Here is a 21495-nt window from a genome sequence, read left to right as displayed (position 1 = left end):
TGTGGAGCAGGTTCAGCTACAACTGCTGGTTCATGTGGGGCAGGGTCAGCAACAACTGCTGGTTCATGTGGGGCAGGGTCAGCTACAACTGCCGGTTCATGTGGGGCAGGGTCAGCTACAACTACTAGTTCATGTGGGCAGAGTCAGCTACAACTGCTGGTTCATGTGGGGCAGGGTCAGCTACATCTGATGGTGCTTGAGGTGCAGCTGTAGATTCTGCTATATTTCCATCTGCAGATAGTGGAGCTCATCCAATTGATGAGGATGGTGGAGCTCGTCCAATTGATGAGGATGGTGGAGCTCGTCCAATTAATGAGGATGGTGGAGCTCTCATGGTTGGTTGATAGTCCCACTGATGACCAGTGTGTGACCACTCAGCCTGTCCAATTGGCACTTCCTGTGACATTGTCTGTGGGTAAAATTCCTGACTGCCATGAGATTGTGTTGTGGGGGGGTAAATATATGGACTTTTGTGGCTGTCTTGGCTCCCCCTCAAAGCCAAAGGGAGGATATTCCTCTGGCCAGGAATCTTGCCAGGGGTCATATGGCAATGGTGGTGGCATCACTCCTCCTTGTGACAGGAGGTTCTGTGAAGGAGTCAAAGGATGAGAGGGATTAGTACAGTCAGATATATGTCCACATGGGCATACAATATACATTGATACATGATAGGACATATACTGATTCTCATGTCAAACTCTATAACATGTGTCCTGTGTTATTCTGAGACATGTTTTGCAATAGTGCAGTATTGCACTATTCCACCTCATATCATGAATTGCATTGTGTTAAGTAGCAGTAAGGTCAAATATAATTGTAGATGTTTTTGTTAGTAGGCCAAATACCATGCTCCTCATTGTGTACATGAATGTGTGATATTAAAGGATGTTATATCTCAAATACATATAATACTGGTGTGTGGGATGTTACTCACCAGCATGATGTGCTGTGGTTGCAGCCCCTGAGTCACGAGCCCCTGGAAGTCCACAGACTGCTGTGATACTCAGGGACCTGCTTATTATCTCCTGCCAGGTGTTATACTCAATATCCAGGGATGGACCACTGCCTGTTCCCTTCTGGTGCATAGCTTCCTGCCCCATCTTTTCTTTGACCCGCCTCTTGCAATGATGAAACCACTTTTTCAGGCCCTCAACAGTCCTCCTCTGCAGGGCCACACTGTTGACGGCATTCTCTACCGCCAACCATGTCGTTTTTCTCCTTTTTGCAATGCCTTTGTCCTTTTCCTGCCCAAAGAGGTCACTGTAATTGTCCATGATGGCCTGGACAAGGTCAACATTTTCATCAAATGAGAAGTTGGGACATCTCAGCCTCTCATCCTCTATGGACACCTGGCTTCCTCCCTGTGATGTCCCTGGTGTGGGTTCCTCCCTATCCTCTCCCTCCTCCTCCCTTCTGTCCCCATTGGGGCTCTCGGGCATCTCCCCGCCCATCATCCCTTCTAGATCTCCCTCTCCCCACTCCACTTACTCCCTGACGGGGGACCCACTGCTCCTCCTGTCCTCTCCTATAATCCTCTCCCTGCCACTCCTCTCCCCTCCTCCCTACCTCTCCCTGCCATCCTCACACTAAATCACACTACACACACTCACACTCACTCCCAGTTCAATCACATACAATCACAACCAAACACTCAGCCTATCACACTGTAAAAATCAAATAAAAAGTGTGGTGTATTTGTATATGTATGTATGCAAAATATGTGGTGCAATATGTAAAAATATGTGTAAGTGTACAAGCTTAATCAAACAACAATGCGACTTAAGTAACTTCACTGTTTGCGCCTCTCTCTCTACTCTGACTAATCCTCCACTCTAGTGTAGTGTGTTGTAGCTCAACGAACAATCCAAACACACTGAAGAAAATGGCGGCTGCGCATGGGTTTATATATGAATTTTGAATAGCGTAATTATGTGTCGCATTTTTAGTTGAAATCTGTTCATTTTTACGAGTGTTAGCCTAATTTCCATAAAACTACTCTTTATTGACACTTTCCATGGACAAAATACTGGCGTAAGTTACTTGCGACGACTAAAATGTGTGCGCACATTTCAGAAGATCGCCAGTTTATCCTACTTACGCCAGTTTAGCATCTAACGGCGCAGTATATGTAATACCCTGATGTGCAAGGCAAAATTACGGGTGGCGCGAGCTTCCACGCTTGCGCAGAAACCTGCTCCGTATATGTAATCGCGCCCCAGGAGATTTCTCGGTGGGCTGCACAGATGGGGCTGGCCAATGGTGGTGGTGCTAAATCATCTCTCTTGTTTTCTCCACTTATCTATATGTTGTAAGGTCAAAAGTATTTCCTTTTTATTTCCTAGACCGTGTATCATTTTAGTAGCCCTCATTTGAATGGTTTCTAGAGTGTAGTTAAGTAATACTATGACATATTGTTTTGTCTAATCCAGATTACATTATAGATAATACTTTTCACATAGGATTAATGTTACAAGGATTAATGGTTGCATTTAGGTTGTAGGGTGTCTATATTACAACAATCTGGCATTTTTACAAAATACAAACTAATATAATTTAATTGTAAAAAAAATATTAGGGGAATTAAAATCCCTTTGAGAAAAACAAGTGGTGTGCATTCTACTCACTCAACAAAAAATAGGACAAGTCTTCAATTTTTCCAGGACTGCTTTTTATTCCCAATCCAACCCAGATTATGTGTTGCAATGTGTTCATGTTCAGTGTATAAATATTTGGCATCATTATGCAGCAGATAGATTACCATCAATGTAAAGGCACCCATCACCATTATACAGGGCAGCCTTTTCTGTTTTTTAGTGTATGAACCCTCAGCATTATTATACAGTGCAGCATATATGTTATGTGTGTATAGGTACTCTGCAGTAATTATACAGTGCAGCATATATGTTATGTGTGCATAGGTACTCTGCAGTAATTATACAGTGCAGCATATATGTTATGTGTGTATAGGTACTCTGCAATAATTATACAGTGCAGCATATATGTTATGTGTGTACAGGTACTCTGCATTAATTATATAGTGCAGCATATATGTTATGTGTGTATAGGTACTCTGCATTAATTATATAGTGCAGCATATATGTTATGTGTGTACAGGTACTCTGCAGTAATTATACAGTGCAGCATATATGTTATGTGTGTACAGGTACTCTGCAGTAATTATACAGTGCAGCATATATGTTATGTGTGTACAGGTACTCTGCAGTAATTATACAGTGCAGCATATATGTTATGTGTGTACAGGTACTCTGCATTAATTATATAGTGCAGCATATATGTTATGTGTGTATAGGTACTCTGCATTAATTATACAGTGCAGGATATCTTGTTATCAGTGTATATGTACTCTGCAGTAATTATACAGTGCAGCATATCTTGTTATCAGTGTATAGGTACTCTGCAGTAATTATACAGTGCAGCATATATTATTATCAGTGTATAGGTACTCTGCAGTAATTATACAGTGCAGCATATATTATTATCAGTGTATAGGTGCTCTGCAGTAATTATACAGTGCAGCATATCTTGTTATCAGTGTATAGGTACTCTGCAGTAATTATACAGTGCAGCATATCTTGTTATCATTGTATAGGTACTCTGCATTAATTATAAAGTACAGCATATATTGTTATCAGTGTATAGGTACTCTGCAGTAATTATACAGTGCAGCATATATGTTATGTGTGCATAGGTACTCTGCAGTAATTATACAGTGCAGCATATATGTTATGTGTGTTTAGGTACTCTGCAGTAATTATACAGTGCAGCATATATGTTATGTGTGTATAGGTACTCTGCATTAATGATACAGTGCAGCATATCTTGTTATCAGTGTATAGGTACTCTGCAGTAATTATACAGTGCAGCATATCTTGTTATCAGTGTATAGGTACTCTGCAGTAATTATACAGTGCAGCATATCTTGTTATCAGTGTATAGGTACTCTGCATTAATTATACACTGCAGCATATATTATTATCAGTGTATAGGTACTCTGCATTAATTATGCAAAACAGAAAGAGAAGCAGTCTGCCAGGAACGAACAGCAGTATCAATAGCTTGTTCTATGGCCCGGTTGCCACCTGGGAGTAGCTTCTTTCTGCCCAATTGTGCTTTTCACAGAGGAAAACTTTCCTGAAGTATATCAGTCTGATCCCGCCAACATGGTCAGTCCAGCCCCGAAATACCAAGCAATTCTTCTCTGAACAAGGAACATGACAACCCCAGATGATCATTTCGGCCTCCTTTGGGCCTCATCAGTGAGGTGCAGCCATATCCCTCTAAGCACATTGGGCAAGGAGTCCACATCTGGTTTCCCCCATCACCCTTAGGGAGACTATCCCCAGGGTCATATTTACATATGCAAAACAGAAAGAGAAGCAGTCTGCCAGGAACAAACAGCAGCATCAATACCTTGTTCTATGACCTGGTTGCCCCCTGGGAGTAGCTTCTTTCTGCCCAATTGTGCTTTTCACAGAGGAAAACTTCCCTGAAGTATATCAGTCTGATCCAGCCAACATGGTCAGTCCAGCCCAAAATACCAGGCAATTATTCTCTGAACAAAGAACATGACAACCCCAGACAATCGTTTTGGCCTCCTTTGGGCCTCATCAGTGAGGTGCAGCCATATCCCTCTAAGCATTAATTATACAGTGCAGCATATATTGTTATCAGTGTATAGGTAATCTGCATTAATTTTACAGTGAAGCATGTTTATTAGTGTATAGATGTCATGTATTATCATATTAACAACATATTAATAACATATTTATGCAATATTCATATGTAATAATGATTTTAACTATGTTTTTACTGTAAATAATTCAAATTCCAATGTTCTGCACATAGCAGAATATGTTTTATGTCTTCATAAATAGATATTAATTTATATATATATATCTGTGCCTAAATACAATCATCTATATATAGGTATAGGTATATATTGTACCAAAATACCATCAAATATATGTAGAAATATGTATTTATGAATAAGTAGAACATATTCTTCCATGTGAAGAACATTGGAATGTGAAATATTCATATTTACATTTTAGCGCACTTAAGAATATGCTTTCGGGTTAGCACGCAAGTGTTAGGTTTTTCCATTTCTTTTTTTTGCTCCATTGACTTCTATGGAGGAATAGGTTAACACCCCTCGGGTTAGCACACAAGCAAACATTTTTTACTTTCAACTTGTATTATGCTTACATCAAGCGCAGTTAGCGTACCAAAGGGAGCACTAAATAGCGATCCACTCGTAATGTAGCCCAAAATGTATAGGGCTAAACCTATGTGGTTTATGTGCGCAAACCCAAAAGGAGTACACTAATTCTTTATGTTTCTTACATGATTCAGATAGAGCATACAATTTTAAGCAACTTTCTAATTACTCCCATTATCAATTTTTTTTATCAATCCTATTATAATTTTTTTACTCCTTTTATCAATTTACTCCTATTATTAATATTATCCTTTATTTGAAAAGCAGGAATGTAAGCTGTCACATTTTTGGTTCAGCAACTAGGTAGAACTTACTGATTGGTGGCTATATGTAGCCACCAATCAGCAAGTGTGCTAGACCTACAGTGCAAAACCCGAAGCACATTACACATATTTTACATTCCAATGTTTTCCACATAGAAAAAAAAAGTACTTTTTATTTTTAAATATATAATTCTCTCTATATATATGATAATGTTAATGTAAAATACATATCTATACATATTTATCTATAGGAATATCTATCTATATATCAATCTATCTTTATATATATATATATATACACACACACACACACATACAGGTATAGGTATACATAGATATATATATATAGAAATATCTATTTAATAGAAATATAAAATGTTCCTGTATGTGAAGAACTTTGGAATAAGAAATATTAACTCCTTTTTGGTTAGCACTCAAGCGATAAGTGTGAGGTTCTTTATTCTGCTCTCTCTATAGAAGACTATGGGGAGAAAAAGTTAGCGTGGTTGCGGTATCTGTGGTCCTGAAGTTAGCGTGCGTTGGGTTTGGTTCACAAACAAAAGTTTTACATTCAACTTGTAATACAAGCGCTAACCAGCACACAAAAAAAGATTAGCGGTCTTTACTCTCGAGCGGGAGTGCTAAATACTAGCCCAATATATTTAAAGCAAGTTTGTTATCTAAATAAATTTGGCATGTTCTTTTCTTTTTAGCAAAAGATGCACAGGATGATAAAGGGACACTGAATCCAAATTTTTTCTTTCATTATTCAGATAGAGCCTGAATTTTTAATAATTTTTTTATTTTACTCCTATTATCAATTTTTCTTTGTTCTCTTGCTATCTTTATTTTAAAAGCAGGAATGTAAATCTTAGCAGCCAGCCCATTTTAGGTTTAGTACCATGGATAGCGCTTGCTTATTGGAGGCTTACATTTACCCACCAATAAGCAAGCATAACCCAGGTTCTCAACCAAAAATGGGCCGACTCCTATGCATCACATTACTGCTTTTTAAATAAAGATAGCAAGAGAACGAAGGAAAATTGATAACAGTAGTAAGTAAATTGGAAATTTGCTTAAAATTGCATGCTCTATCTGAATCATGAAAGAAAAAAATTGGGTTTAGTGTCCCTTTAATATCCTGTAGAAGACAGTAGTCATGACACACACACACATATATATATATATATATATATATATATATATATATATATATATATATATATATATATATATATATATATATATAAATTTTATTTAAACTATGTAAAGAACACAATTTATTTTTATTTTTTTTGTAGTGCACCTCTGGCTTAGCACAACTTCAGGTTAGTGCTTGAGCAAAAGTCAGAACCTGAGTTTGTAGGGCACCCCACAGAAGTCTATTACGTGAGGGATTTAGCGCAGCCACATTATCAGACCTCCAGATATTAGTATTTCCTAGGGAAGTAAAATGGTAGCACTAAGATTGCACTCTAGCGATGTTAGCAAACCATACTACTAACATTTTCACACCCCACTTGCCATCTACGCTTATGTGTGCAACCTGTCTGTGCTTTAGAAATATTCAATGCTAAGAAGAAGAAAATATTGTCAAGAGGGGTCAATCACAGATCTTTAGAAAAACAAATACAATTATTTATTTACAAAAATCCCTTTAGTCTTCAATAGTGATTTTCTGTAGCAAACCATTTGAGAAGTTATTCTAAAGGATTGCAATCGACCCCCAGGTGAGCAAACAAAAGTAAAGACTATGATAATACTATCAGACAAAACTATTCATTTGTAAAAAGAGGGCAGCATTGTGTCTACCTCACCTTTTATAGCTAGTGTTTCGCTTCCAGCTGTATCCAAGGACTCATGTTCCCAGGTTGCCTGCACAGAAAATGATGGATCTTTCATGTGGTCCTCTGAAATTTTGACTTCAGAACAAACATTAAATGTTCCATTAGGGTTTTCTTCAAATGTTTTTTTGGCTGATATTGTTTTATTAAAATCTCCCGCTCTACGTATCCAGCTGATGTTTATATTTTTGGGATAAAACCTCTGTAGGTTCAAGGAATAGAGAATCTCCCCAGAAGGACAAAGAGATGATTTTACTGGTTCTAGCATCTGAGGTTTTGCTGAAAAACAAACCATTCACATATGAGAGAGATAAATGAGATATTTTCCTTACTGAATTATCCTTGTTTTAGTTGGTGATACAAATAAATACATTTTTATAATTACTTAACTGCAAAATACTTTAAAAATCTTCCTCTTCTAGAATCAACAGAAGCTACTTTATGAATCACAAACAATCTGGGCATTTATTGGCACAACACGTTTGAACAAAAATGCTATGTTTTCCCAGACCTCTATATCAATTTGTATTTGTTACTAGTTTACTTAATTTAGCTATTTAATGGGTTGTCTCATTCCATATTAAAAAGGGATAGAATTCATATGTACTCAGTACTCATCACTAAATACAAGTTAATGACATACAGAGGGGTCGATTTATCAAAGTGTGAACGGACATGAGGGCCCATTTATCAAGCTCGGGATGGAGCTTGTGGGCTCGTGTTTCTGGCGAGTCTGAAGACTCGCCAGAAACAGCAGTTATGAAGCAGCGGACTAAAGACCGCTGCTCCATAACCCTGTCCGCCTGCTCTGAGCAGGCGGACAGACTTCGCTGAAAATCAACCCGATCAAGTACGATCGGGTTGATTGACACCTCCCTGCTGGCGGCCGATTGGCCGCGAGTCTGCAGGGGGCGGCGTTGCACCAGCAGCTCACAAGAGCTGCTGGTGCAATGCTGAATATGGAGAGCGTATTGCTCTCCGCATTCAGAGTGGTCTGGCGGACCTGATCCTCACTGTCAGATCAGGTCCACCAGACCTTTGATAAATAGGGGCCATGATCCGCTGTAGTGATCATGTCCGCCGCACATCGATAAATGCCAACAGCATACGCTGTCAGCATTTATCATTGCACAAGCATTTCACTAGAAATGCTTGTGCAATGCCACCCCCTGCACATTCACAGCAATCGGCTGCTAGCAGGGGGTGTCAATCAACCCCATTGTATGCGGTTGGGCGGATTGCTGTCCGCCACCTCAGAGGTGGCAAATGAGTTAAGGAGCAGCGGTCTTAAGGCTGCTGCTTCTTAACTCCTGTTTCCGGCGAGCCTGAAGGAAACAGTTACATTGGCACATTACAGGGCTTGTTAAATTGGCCCCTGATTATATACAATGTGCTTTGTGGTGAAAGACATAAGCATCTCCTACACTGTCTTAAATAAAATTACATTTGCCAAAATGGAGCCCATCTTTGGCTTTTATAAAGAAAATGATATATTTTTAAGTGTTAAATACATTTACTTACCATAAATAGTATTACAAACAAACTGCTTCTCTTTGACTTTGCCACCACATATAAACCTACAAATAAAAGTCACGTGTCTGTGTTTTTCTATAGACGGTATAAACCTTAGTGATGATGAGAGGTTATTAGGTTCTTCATGGTTTGATGTGACCAGATAAGGGCTTCCCAGCAAATTCTCTGATTCTTCTTTATCTTGTGACTGCGTGTGCGCGATCTCACAGACATGGTCAATTCTGTCCTCTAACCACATCACATGCATGTCCCCAGTGCAACCAGTACAAGTACAGCATAGAGTCACCTCTTCTCCATCAATCAGCTTCTGAGGTCCATTAATGTCACTCAAAGTGAACCTTTGTAATGCTGGTGAGATATACAATAGGTACAGTTAGCATTATTAGTAAAGTAAAAAATATTAACAACATTACAAAGTGAACAAGATACAAAGAAAACGGATTCATGATAAAATAATAACAAAAAATGCACTACACCTTTTTATTACAAATATAGACATTGTTTTAAAATTCTGAACCTTTTCAAACCTCCTGTAACTGTCGGTCACCTGCTTATGTGATATCAGACCCTCACTACTGTACATTAACACAAACATTTCACTTACAATTACAGTTTTTCATTGCCTAATTATCATGCGATACAGAGACACGGCAGCTCTATTTAAACCAATAGTGATGCTGCGTCATAAACTAGAATAAATAGTATAGTGAATCTTTTCACATAAGCTGGTGTAGGAACGGCTCTGATATATTTATCAAATAAAAGAACTGAACCACTCTTGTCAAGCAAAAGCTGCTCTATATCAATAGGCACAATGAGCAAGTACTCTGTATATGGATTCCCCTATTACTGACAAACTACAAGTCATTTGTACATATAACAAAGAAAGAGAGATGATCAGATGTGAAAAAACATAAAACATTGCAGCTCTGGTCACCTGTGTAACCCCCACTGTCCCTTTAAAGGGACACTGAACCCAATTTTTTTCTTTCGTGATTCAGATCGAGCATGACATTTTAAGCAACTTTCTAATTTACTCCTTTTATCAAATTTTCTTCATTCTCTTAGTATCTTTATTTGAAATGCAAGAATGTAAGTTTAGATGCCGGCCCATTTTTGGTGAACAACCTGGGTTGTCCTTGCTGATTGGTGGATAAATTCATCCACCAATAAAAAATTGCTGTCCAGAGTACTGAACCAAAAAAAAAAGCTTAGATGCCTTCTTTTTCAAATAAAGATAGCAAGAGAACGAAGAAAAATTGATCATAGGAGTAAATTAGAAAGTTGCTTTAAATTGCATGCTCTATCTGAATCACAGAAGAAAAAAAATTGGGTTCAGTGTCCCTTTAAGGATATACCTGTACTCAAGAAGAGTCTCCTCTGTCAATGTCACAGTGAGAAAAAAGAGGCTGAACCCTGGTCAGGTACTATCTCATTTAACAAGACTACATTAGCATCTCTAATTATTTGTAACATTTTTTTTTTATTAGATAAAAGTTACAGATTATATTTATATAAATGCTCTTTATAACAATTTAGGGGTGCAGAATTTGACTTTATTGCAATAAGCACACAATGAGTATCTTACTAAAATGAATTGATTTACCAGATGGTTAACAAATATTCAGGAGCTGAGAAAATTTAGAGAGCCTAATTTATTATTACACTTTATCTGGCAAACAAGGAGTTAAACAAGGATTCATGAAGCACTGTGTTAATTGGATCAGTTATGTACTAGATTTTCTCTAGATTTCGACAATAAGATGGAAAACTAATATAACGGACATTTAATAATCTGTCTGTCACAATTTTACCTTTTTTCTGACAATGTTTAATCCATAATACAACAACTCCAGCGAGAACCACAGCTCCAAGGACGCAGCACACCACGATAACAGCAATAGGTTTATCATCTTCATCTATAGGAAATAATGAAAATTGTCTTGTAATACTCAGTTGTTTTAATTTCTTTAATTATCGCACATTTTAATAAAGAAGAAATTAAACCATAAGATTCCATCATTTTAATAAGAGTGAAAAATATGTTCCTGCATAAAGTAGTTTTAAATCCATATGACAGAACAGCAATGAAGAAAATATCCCACAATAGTGTGGTTGTTGGAACTGTCATGTATAAAATATAGGTATTTTACTACAGAATATACTAAAGTAAGTAAGTTCTATTTATTTTTCAGAGAATAATCAATATCTATATATCTATTATATCTGCCTGTCTTACATATATAGCTATTGTATGAGAAAGAACTGTGTCAGTGTAACAGATAGGAGTGGAAGATGTTCAGTTATTGAGAGGGTCTGTACCAGCAAGAGGTGTTCAACCTTTATATTGAGCCTGGGAAATTAAGAGTTCAAGTTGGGTCCAGTCTGTGGCCAGAGAAAGGGTGAAAAAGGCCAACCTCAATATAAGGCAGTGAGTGGTGGTAAAAGGAGCAGATGGTCATGAATATGGCTAGAACTAGGATTGTCACCCTTTTCCCATCCAGTTCCTTGACACCTTTTGTGGAGGTGTGGCCTGGAAGCACAACATGGGTGTGGTTTGTGGGTGTGACTTTACAAATTCTTTTTTAAAAATATCTGATTTTTTTAATGTTTGTTTTGCCATTAAATATATGTGTGTTACAACAATGTATATGTATTACAGGAGACCTAATAGGAAACTTGAAATTGTCTTTATCCCTGAAATGTTACTTTAACCCCTTAATGACCACAGCACTTTTCCATTTTCTGTCCGTTTGGGACCAAGGCTATTTTTACATTTTTGCGGTGTTTGTGTTTAGCTGTAATTTTCTTCTTACTCATTTACTGTACCCACACATATTATATACCGTTTTTCTCGCCATTAAATGGAATTTCTAAAGATACCATTATTTTCATCATATCATATAAGTTACTATAAAAAAAATGATAAAATATGAGGAAAAATGGAAAAAAACACACTTTTTCTAACTTTGACCCCCTAAATCTGTTACAATCTAAAACCACCAAAAAACACCCATGCTAAATAGTTTATAAATTTTGTCCTGAGTTTAGAAATACCCAATGTTTACATGTTCTTTGCTTTTTTTGCAAGTTATAGGGCCATAAATACAAGTAGCACTTTGCTATTTCCAAACCATTTTTTTCCAAAATTAGCGCTAGTTACATTGGGACACTGATATCTTTCAGGAATCCCTAAATATCCCTTGACATGTATATATTTTTTTTTAGTAGACATCCCAAAGTATTGATCTAGGCCAATTTTTTTATATTTCATACCACCATTTCACCGCCAAATGCGATCAAATACAAAAAATCGTTCACTTTTTCACAAATTTTTTCACAAACTTTCTGTTTCTCACTGAAATTATTTACAAACAGCTTGTGCAATTATGGCATAAATGGTTGTAAATTCTTCTCTGGGATCCCCTTTGTTCAGAAATAGCAGACATATATGGCTTTGGCGTTGCTTTTTGGTAATTAGAAGGCCGCTAAATGCCACTGCGCACCACAAGTGTATTATGCCCAGCAGTTAAGGGGTTAATTAGGGAGCTTTTAGGGAGCTTGTAGGGTTAATTTTAGCTTTAGTGTAGTGTAGTAGACAACCCCAAGTATTGATCTAGGCACATTTTGGTATATTTCATGCCACCATTTCACCGCCAAATGCGATCAAATTAAAAAAAACGTAAAATTTTTCACAATTTTAGGTTTCTCACTGAAATCATTTACAAACAGCTTGTGCAATTATGGCACAAATGGTTGTAAATGCTTGTCTGGGATCCCCTTTGTTCAGAAATAGCAGACATATATGACTTTGGCGTTGCTTTCTGGTAATTAGAAGGCCGCTAAATCCTGCTGTGCCTCACACGTGTATTATGGCTAGCAGTGAAGGGGTTAATTAGGGAGTTTGTAGGGAGCTTGCAGGGTTAATTTTAGCTTTAGTGTAGAGATCAGCCTCCCATCTGACACATCCCACCCCCTGATCCCTCCCAAACAGCTCCCTTCCCTCCCCCACCCCACAATTGTCCCCGCCATCTTAAGTACTGGCAGAAAGTCTGCCAGTACTAAAATAAAAGGGTTTTTAAAAAAAATAATATTTTTTTTTAGCATATTTACATATGCTACTGTGTAGGATCCCCCCTTAGCCCCAAACCTCCCTGATCCCCCCCAAAACCCCTCTCTAACCCTCCCCTCTGCCTTATTGGGGGCCATCTTGGGTACTGGCAGCTGTCTGCCAGTACCCAGTTTGCAATAAAAAGTGCTTTTTTGTTTGGTTTTTTTTTCTGTAGTGTAGCTTCCCCCCCCCCCCCCACACAGACAAACCCCCACCACCTTGCTGATCGTTTTTTTTTTTTAACATTTTTTATTTTCAAAATTTTCTGTAGTGTAGCGGTTCCCACCCGCTCCCTCCCCGTGCACGCGCCCGCCCTCCCGTGCACGCGCACGCGCCCGTGCGCGCCCCCAGCCACCCCCGCCCACGATCCCGCCCCCCTTCACATAACCAGGGCCATCGATGGCCGCCACCCGCCTCCCGGTCCGGCTCCCACCCACCAACGAAGTAAGCCACCGATCTCCGGTGCAGAGAGGGCCACAGAGTGGCTCTCTCTGCACCGGATGGCTTAAAAAGGTTATTGCAGGATGCCTCCATATCGAGGCATCACTGCAATAACCGGAAAGCATCTGGAAGCGAGCAGGATCGCTTCCAGCTGCTTTCCACACTGAGGACGTGCAGGGTACGTTCTCAGGCGTTAACTGCCTTTTTTCTGAGGACGTACCCTGCACGTCCTCAGTCGTTAAGGGGTTAAACAATACCAATTATTTTTGTATAACACATTTGTAATTTGAGTCTGGTTTAAACAAATAATATACACCTAGATTATGAGTTTTGGGCTAAACAGGGTGCGAAACTAACCCCAAAAAAGTTGCGTTATTTCACCCTCCATATCGCTGCCATTGCGAGTTACTGAAAAGCCTCCTTGTGCGTGCGATATGGTAGCGTTAAGCTCAATACCGCACAAAATACAATTGCTGCTTTGACGTGCTTGTGCACGCTTTCCCCCATAGACATCAATGGGGAGAGAGTGTTAAAAAAAAACCTAACACCTGAAGTGCGGAATGAAAAATCTCTCGCCTAGATTTAGAGTTCTGCGTTAGCCGTCAAAACCAGCGTTAGGGGGTCCTACTCCTAACGCTGGTTTTGGCCGCCCGCTGGTATTTACAGTCTTGTAGGTAAGGGTCTAACGCTCACTTTCCAGCCAGCGACTTTTCCATACCGCAGATCCCCTTACGTCAATTGCGTATCCTATCTTTTCAATGTGATCTTTCTAATGCCGGTATTTAGAGTCTTGGCTGAAGTGAGCGTTAGAACTCTAACGACAAAACTCCAGCCGCAGAAAAAAGTCAGGAGTTAAGAGCTTTATGGGCTAACGCCGGTTCATATAGCTCTTAACTACTGTGCTCTAAAGTACACTAACACCCATAAACTACCTATGTACCCCTAAACCGAGGTCCCCCCACATCGCCGCCACTCTATTAATTTTTTTTAACCCCTAATCTGCCGACCGCACACCGCCGCAACCTACATTATCCCTATGTACCCCTAATCTGCTGCCCCTAACATCGCCGACACCTACATAATATTTATTAACCCCTAATCTGCCCCTCCCAACGTCGCCGCTACCTTACCTACACTTATTAACCCCTAATCTGCCAACCGGACCTCACCGCTACTATAATAAATGTATTAACTCCTAATCCGCCTCACTCCCGACTCAAAAACCCTATAATAAATAGTATTAACCCCTAATCTGCCCTCCCTAACATCGCCAACACCTAACTTCAAGTATTAACCCCTAATCTGCCGACCGGACCTCGCCGCTACTCTAATAAATGTATTAACCCCTAAAGCTAAGTCTATCCCTAACACTAACAACCCCCTAAGTTAAATATAATTTAAATCTAACGAAATAAAATAAATCTTATTAAATAAATTAATCCTATTTAAAGCTAAATACTTACCTGTAAAATAAACCCTAATATAGCTACAATATAAATAATAATTATATTGCAGCTATTTTAGGATTAATATTTATTTTACAGGCAACTTTGTATTTATTTTAACCAGGTACAATAGCTATTAAATAGTTAATAACTATTTAATAGCTACCTAGTTAAAATAATTACAAAATTACCTGTAAAATAAATCCTAACCTAAGTTACAATTAAACCAAACACTACACTATCAATAAATTAATTAAATAAACTACCTACAATTACTTATAATTATCTACAATTAAATCAACTAAACTAAATTACAAAAAAACCAAACACTAAATTACAAAAAATAAAAAAAGATTACAAGAATTTTAAACTAATTACACCTACTCTACGCCCCCTAAAAAAATAACAAAGCCCCCCAAAATAAAAAAATGCCCTACCCTATTCTAAAATAAAAAGTTTACAGCTCTTTTACCTTACCAGCCCTTAAAAGGGCCTTTTGCAGGGCATGCCCCAAAGAAAACCGCTCTTTTGCCTGTAAAAAAACATACAATACCCCCCCAACATTACAACCCATCACCCACATACCCCTAATCTAACCCAAACCCCCCTTAAAAAAACCTAACACTAAGACCTGAAGATCTTCCTACCTTATCTTCACCACGCCGGGTATCACCGATCCGTCCAGAAGAGGGTCCGAAGTCTTCATCCTATCCGGCATGAAGAGGTCCAGAATCAGCCAATCAGATTCAATTTCAATCCGATTGGCTGATCCAATCAGCCAATCAGATTGAGCTCGCATTTTATTGGCTGTTCCGATCAGCCAATAGAATGCAAGCTCAATCTGATTGGCTGATTGGATCAGCCAATCGGATTGAAATTGAATCTGATTGGCTGATTCAATCAGCCAATCAGATTTTTCCTACCTTAATTCCGATTGGCTGATAGAATCCTATCAGCCAATTGGAATTCGAGGGACGCCATCTTGGATGACGTCACTTAAAGGAACCTTCATTGGTCGGGAGTCACCGGAAGAAGAGGATGGATCCGCGTCGGCTGCTTCAAGATGGTCCCGCTCCGCACCGGACGGAAGAAGATAGAAGATGCCGCCTGGATGAAGATGTCTACCGGTCCGGATGCCCTCTTCTTGCCGGATAGGATGAAGACTTCGGACCCTCTTCTGGACCTCTTCTGGACGGATCGGTGATACCCGGCGTGGTGAAGATAAGGTAGGAAGATCTTCAGGGGCTTAGTGTTAGGTTTTTTTAAGGGGGGTTTGTGTTAGATTAGGGGTATGTGGGTGGTGGGTTGTAATGTTTTTTTACAGTCAAAAGAGCTGTTTTCTTTGGGGCATGCCCCGCAAAAGGCCCTTTTAAGGGCTGATAAGGTAAAAGAGCTGTGAAATTTTTATTTTAGAATAGGGTAGGGCATTTTTTTATTTTGGGGGGCTTTGTTATTTCTTTAGGGGGCTTAGAGTAGGTGTAATTAGTTTAAAATTCTTGTAATCTTTTTTTATTTTTTGTAATTTAGTGTTTGTTTGTTTTTGTAATTTAGTTTAGTTGATTTAATTGTAGATAATTGTAGGTAGTTTATTTAATTCATTTAATTATAGTGTAGTGTTAGGTTTAATTGTAACTTAGGTTAGGATTTATTTTACAGGTAATTTTGTAATCATTTTAACTAGGTAGCTATTAAATAGTTATTAACTATTTAATAGCTATTGTACCTAGTTAAAATAAATACAAAGTTGCCTGTAAAATAAATATAAATGCTAAAATAGCTACAATATAATTATTCGTTATATTGTAGCTATATTAGGGTTTATTTTACAGGTAAGTATTTAGCTTTAAATAGGATTCATTTAATTAATAAGAGTTAATTTATTTTGTTAGATAAAAATTATACTTAACTTAGGGGGTGTTAGTGTTAGGGTTAGACTTAGCTTTAGGGGTTAATACATTTATTAGAGTAGCGGCGAGGTCCGGTCAGCAGATTAGGGGTTAATACTTGAAGTTAGGTGTCGGCGATGTTAGGGAGGGCAGCTTAGGGGTTAATACTATTTATTATAGGGTTTTTGAGGTGGGAGTGAGGTGGATTAGGGGTTAATACATTTATTATAGTGGCGGCGAGGTCCGGTCGGCAGATTAGGGGTTAATAAGTGTAGGTAGGTGGCGGCGGCGACGTTGGGGGCGGCAGATTAGGGGTTAATAAATATAATATAGGATTCGGCGATGTTAGGGGCAGCAGATTAGGGGTACATAGCTATAATGTAGGTTGCGGCGGTGTACAGAGCGGCAGATTAGGGGTTAATAATAAAATCCAGGGGTCAGCGATAGCGGGGGTGGCAGATTAGGGGTTAATAAGTATAAGGTTAGTGGTGTTTAGACTCTGGGTACATGTTAGGGTGTTAGGTGCAGACTTAGGAAGTGTTTCCCCATAGGAAACAATGGGGCTGCGTTAGGAGCTGAACGTTGCTTTTTTGCAGGTGTTAGGTTTTTTTTCAGCCCAAACTGCCCCATTGTTTCCTATGGGGATATTGTGCACAAGCACGTTTTTTAAGATGGCTGCGTCCGTAAGCAACGCTGGTATTTAGAGTTGCAGTGGCGGTAAATATGCCTGTACGCTCCCTTTTTGGAGCCTAACGCAGCCCTTCAGAGAACTCTAAATACCAGCATTGTTTAAAAGGTGCAGGGGGAAAAAAACACGCGTAGCTAACGCACCCCTTCTAACGCAAAACTCTAAATCTAGGCGTCTGAAACGCAATCCCATTGATCTCTATGCAGAAAAAAAACACCCTATCATAAACCCCAAGTATAAACACCCCTAATCTGCTGCCCCTGACATCGGCAATACCTAAATAAAGTTAACCCCTAATCTTCCGCTCCCAACATCGCCGACACTAATAAAAGTTATTAACCCCCATTCCGCCACTCCCCAACATAGCTGACACTATAATAAAGCTATTAACCCCTAATCCTCCGCTCCCCTCCAGCCTCCCACATCCCTGCCACTAAATAAACCTATTAACCGCTAAACCACCGGCCCCCACATGGCAAAACACTAAATAAAACTAATAACCCCTAAACCTAACACCCCCTAACTTTAAATTACAATATAACTATATTTAAATAAATAAAAACTTAACTGTGAAATAAAAATAAACCTAACACATTTATACACATGCATACACACACATATATAGATAGATGCAGATATATATATATATATATATATATATATATATATATATATATATATATATATATATATATACATACAAATAAGTACACATATTTATATCTATAATTCTGAGCCCTTCCTAGCCAAACAGATTGTCATTTACCATATCCTTTTTTATACACCTATAATAATAAACTTATGTTTTATATTTAACTAGTCCTAAAGCCCGTTCACACGGGCCATTTTTTGCAGTACAGCGGTCCCACCCCTTTCTCTCTCTCTCTCTCCCTCCCCATCTCCTTTGTCTCTCTCTCCCCCTCTCTTTTGCTCTCTCTCCCCCGCTCTTTTGTGCTCTCTCCTCCTCTCTTTTGCGCCCTCTCTCTCTCTCGCTCCACCTCTCTTTTGCTCTCTCTCTCCCCCCTCCCTTTTGCTCTCTCTCCCCCCTCTCTTTTGCTCTCTCTCTCTCTCCCCCCTCTCTTTTGTGCTCTCTCTCCCCCTCTCTTTTGTGCTCTCTCTCTCCCCCCCCTCTATTTTGTGCTCTCTCTCTCCCCCTCTCTTTTCTGCTCTCTCTCTCCCCCTCTCTTTTTTGCTCTCTCACCCCCTCTCTTTTGCTCTCTCTCCCCTCTCTTTTGCTCTCTCTCCCCTCTCTTTTGCTCTTTCCCCTCTCTTTTACTCCCTCTCTCCCCCCTCTCTTTTGCTTTCTCTCCGACCTATCTTTTGTGCTCTCTCTCTCCCCCTCTTTTTTTTGTGCTCTCTCTCTCCCCCTCTCTTTTGTGCTCTCTCTCTCCCCCCTCTCTTTTGTGCTCTCTCCCCCTCTCTTTTGTGCTCTCTCTCTCCCCCCTCTCTTTTGTGCTCTCTCCCCCCTCTCTTTTGTGCTCTCTCTCTCCCCCTCTCTTTTGTGCTCTCTCTCTCCCCTCTCTTTTGTGCTCTCTCTCTCCCCCTCTCTTTTATGCTCTCTCTCTCCCCCTCTCTTTTTTGCTCTCTCCTCCCTCTCTTTTGCTCTCTCTCCGCTCTCTTTTGCTCTTTCCCCTCTCTTTTACTCCCTCTCCCCCCTCTCTTTTGCTTTCTCTCCCCCCCTATCTTTTGTGCTCTCTCCCTCCCCCTCTCTTTTGTGCTCTCTCTCCCCCTCTTTTTTGTGCTCTCTCTCTCACCCCTCTCTTTTGTGCTCTCTCTCCCCCTCTCTTTTGTGCTCTCTCTCTCCCCCCTCTCTTTTGTGCTCTCTCTCTCCCCTCTCTTTTGTTCTCTCTCTCTCCCCCTCTCTTTTGTGCTCTCTCTCTCCCCCTCTCTTTTGTGCTCTCTCTCTCACCTTCTCTTGTGTGCTCTCTCTCTCCCCCCTCTCTTTTGCGCTCTCTCTCCCCCTCTCTTTTGTGCTCTCTCTACCCCTTATCTTTTGTGCTCTCTCTCTCTGCCTCTCTATTGCCCTCTCTCCCCCCTCTCTCTTGCTCTCTGACCTCTCTTTTGCTCTTTCCCCCTCTCTTTTCCTCGTTTCCCTCTCTTTTGCTCTCTCTTACCCTCTCTTTAGCTCTTTCCCATCTATTTTGCTCTCTCCCCCTCTCTTTCTATCTCTCTCCCCTCTCTCTCTCTCTTACCCTCTCTTTAGCTCTTTTCCATCTCTTTTGCTTTCTCCCCTCTGTATCTCTGTCTCCTCTCGCGCCGGCCCCGGCCACGCACGACCATGCCTACTTCTGCCTGCATTGTGCCGCAAACAACAGATCAGGTAGACTAAGGCCTGGTGTGTTTGTCCTCGTGCTGTCTCTACTGCGCATGACAGCTTTGGACAAACACACTTGGCCTTTTATATTATAAGATATGTGTGTATATGTGTCTATGTACAGTATCTCACAAAAGTGAGTACACCCCTCACATTTTTGTAAATATTTTATTATATCTTTTCATGTGACAACACTGAAGAAATGACACTTTGCTACAATGTAAAGTAGTGAGTGTACAGCCTGCATAACAGTCTAAATTTGCTGTCTCCTCAAAATAACTCAACACACAGCCATTAAAGTATAAAACGTTGGCAACAAAAGTGAGTACACCCCTAAGTGGAAATGTCCAACTTGGGTACAATTAGCCATTTTCCCTCCCTGGTGTCATGTGACTCATTAGTGTTACAAGGTCTCAGGTGTGAATGGGAAGCAGGTGTGTGAAATTTGGTGTTATCGCTCTCACACTCTCTCATACTGGTCACTGGAAGTTCAACATGGCACCTCATGGCAAAGACCTCTCTGAGGATCTGAAAAAAAGAATTGTTGCTCTACATAAAGATGGCCTAGGCTATAAGAAGATTGCCAAGACCATGAAACTGAGCTGCAGCACGGTGGGCAAGACCATACAGCGGTTTCACAGGGCAGGTTCCACTCACAACAGGCCTCACCATGGTCGACCAAAGAAGTTGAGTGCATGTTCTCAGCATCATATCCAGGGGTTGTCTTTGGGAAATAGACGTATAAGTGCTGCCAGCATTGCTGCAGAGCTTGAAGTGGTAGGGGGGTCAGTCTGTCAGTGCTCAGACCATACACCGCACACTGCATCAAATTGGTCTGTCATCCCAGAAGGAAGCCTCTTCTAAAGATGATCGACAAGAAAGCCTGCAAACAGTTTGCTGAAGACAAGCAGACTAAGGACATGGATTATGGAACCATGTCCTGTGGTCCGATGAGACCAAGATAAACTTATTTGGTTTAGATGGTGTCAAGCGTTTATGGCAGCAACCAGGTGAGGAGTACAAAGACAAGTGTGTCTTGCCTACAGTCAAGCATGGTGTTGGGAGTGTCATGGTCTGGGCCAGCATAAGTGTTGCCGGCACTGGGAAACTACAGTTCATTGAGGGAAACGTGAATGCCAAAATGTACTGTGACATACTGAAGCAGAGCATGATCCCCTCCCTTTGGAGACTGGGCCACAGGGCAGTATTCCAACATGATATCAACCCCAAACACAACTCCAAGACAACCACTACCTTGCTAAAGAAGCTGAGGGTAAAGGTGATGGACTGACCAAGCATGTCTCCAGACCTAAACCCTAATGAGCATCTGTGGGGTATCCTCAAACGAAAGGTGGGGGAGCGCAAGGTTTCTAACATCCACAAGCTCCATGATGTCATCATGGAGGAGTGGAAAAGGATTCCAGTGGCAACCTGTGAAGCTCTGGTGAACTCCATGCCCAAGAAGGTTAAGGCAGTGCTGGAAAATAATGGTGAATAAAGTGAAGAGCACCCAATACTATACCTGAGCCGGAAACTTCAACCTAGAGAAAAGAACTATTCGATTGTTGAAAAGGAGTGTCTAGCAATTAAATGGGCTGTTGAAACTCTCAAATATTATTTGTTGAGCAGAAAATTTAGACTAGTTACTGATCATGCACCTCTCAAATGGATGAGTCAAAATAAGGATAATAATAGTAGAGTTACACGCTGGTTCCTTGGTTTGCAACCCTA

General features: G+C 40.1%; 1 protein-coding gene across 1 annotated transcript in view; it reads right to left on the bottom strand.

Annotated features, from left to right (window-relative positions):
* Nucleotides 1-21495, bottom strand: part of LOC128643485 (uncharacterized) — a gene marked incomplete at its 3' end in the record, with an annotated part of 176509 nt that overhangs the window by 43268 nt on the left and 111746 nt on the right. Inside the window, 3 exon segments of the mRNA XM_053696330.1 lie at nt 7320-7625; nt 8868-9227; nt 10694-10798. Coding sequence (XP_053552305.1) covers nt 7320-7625; nt 8868-9227; nt 10694-10798 — 771 coding nt within the window.

Source organism: Bombina bombina, unplaced genomic scaffold (genome assembly GCF_027579735.1).
Source record: "Bombina bombina isolate aBomBom1 unplaced genomic scaffold, aBomBom1.pri scaffold_566, whole genome shotgun sequence".
Classification (NCBI taxonomy): domain Eukaryota; kingdom Metazoa; phylum Chordata; class Amphibia; order Anura; family Bombinatoridae; genus Bombina; species Bombina bombina.
The sequence above is the reverse complement of the archived record's forward strand: the minus strand, read 5'-3'. Positions and strand labels throughout refer to the sequence as shown.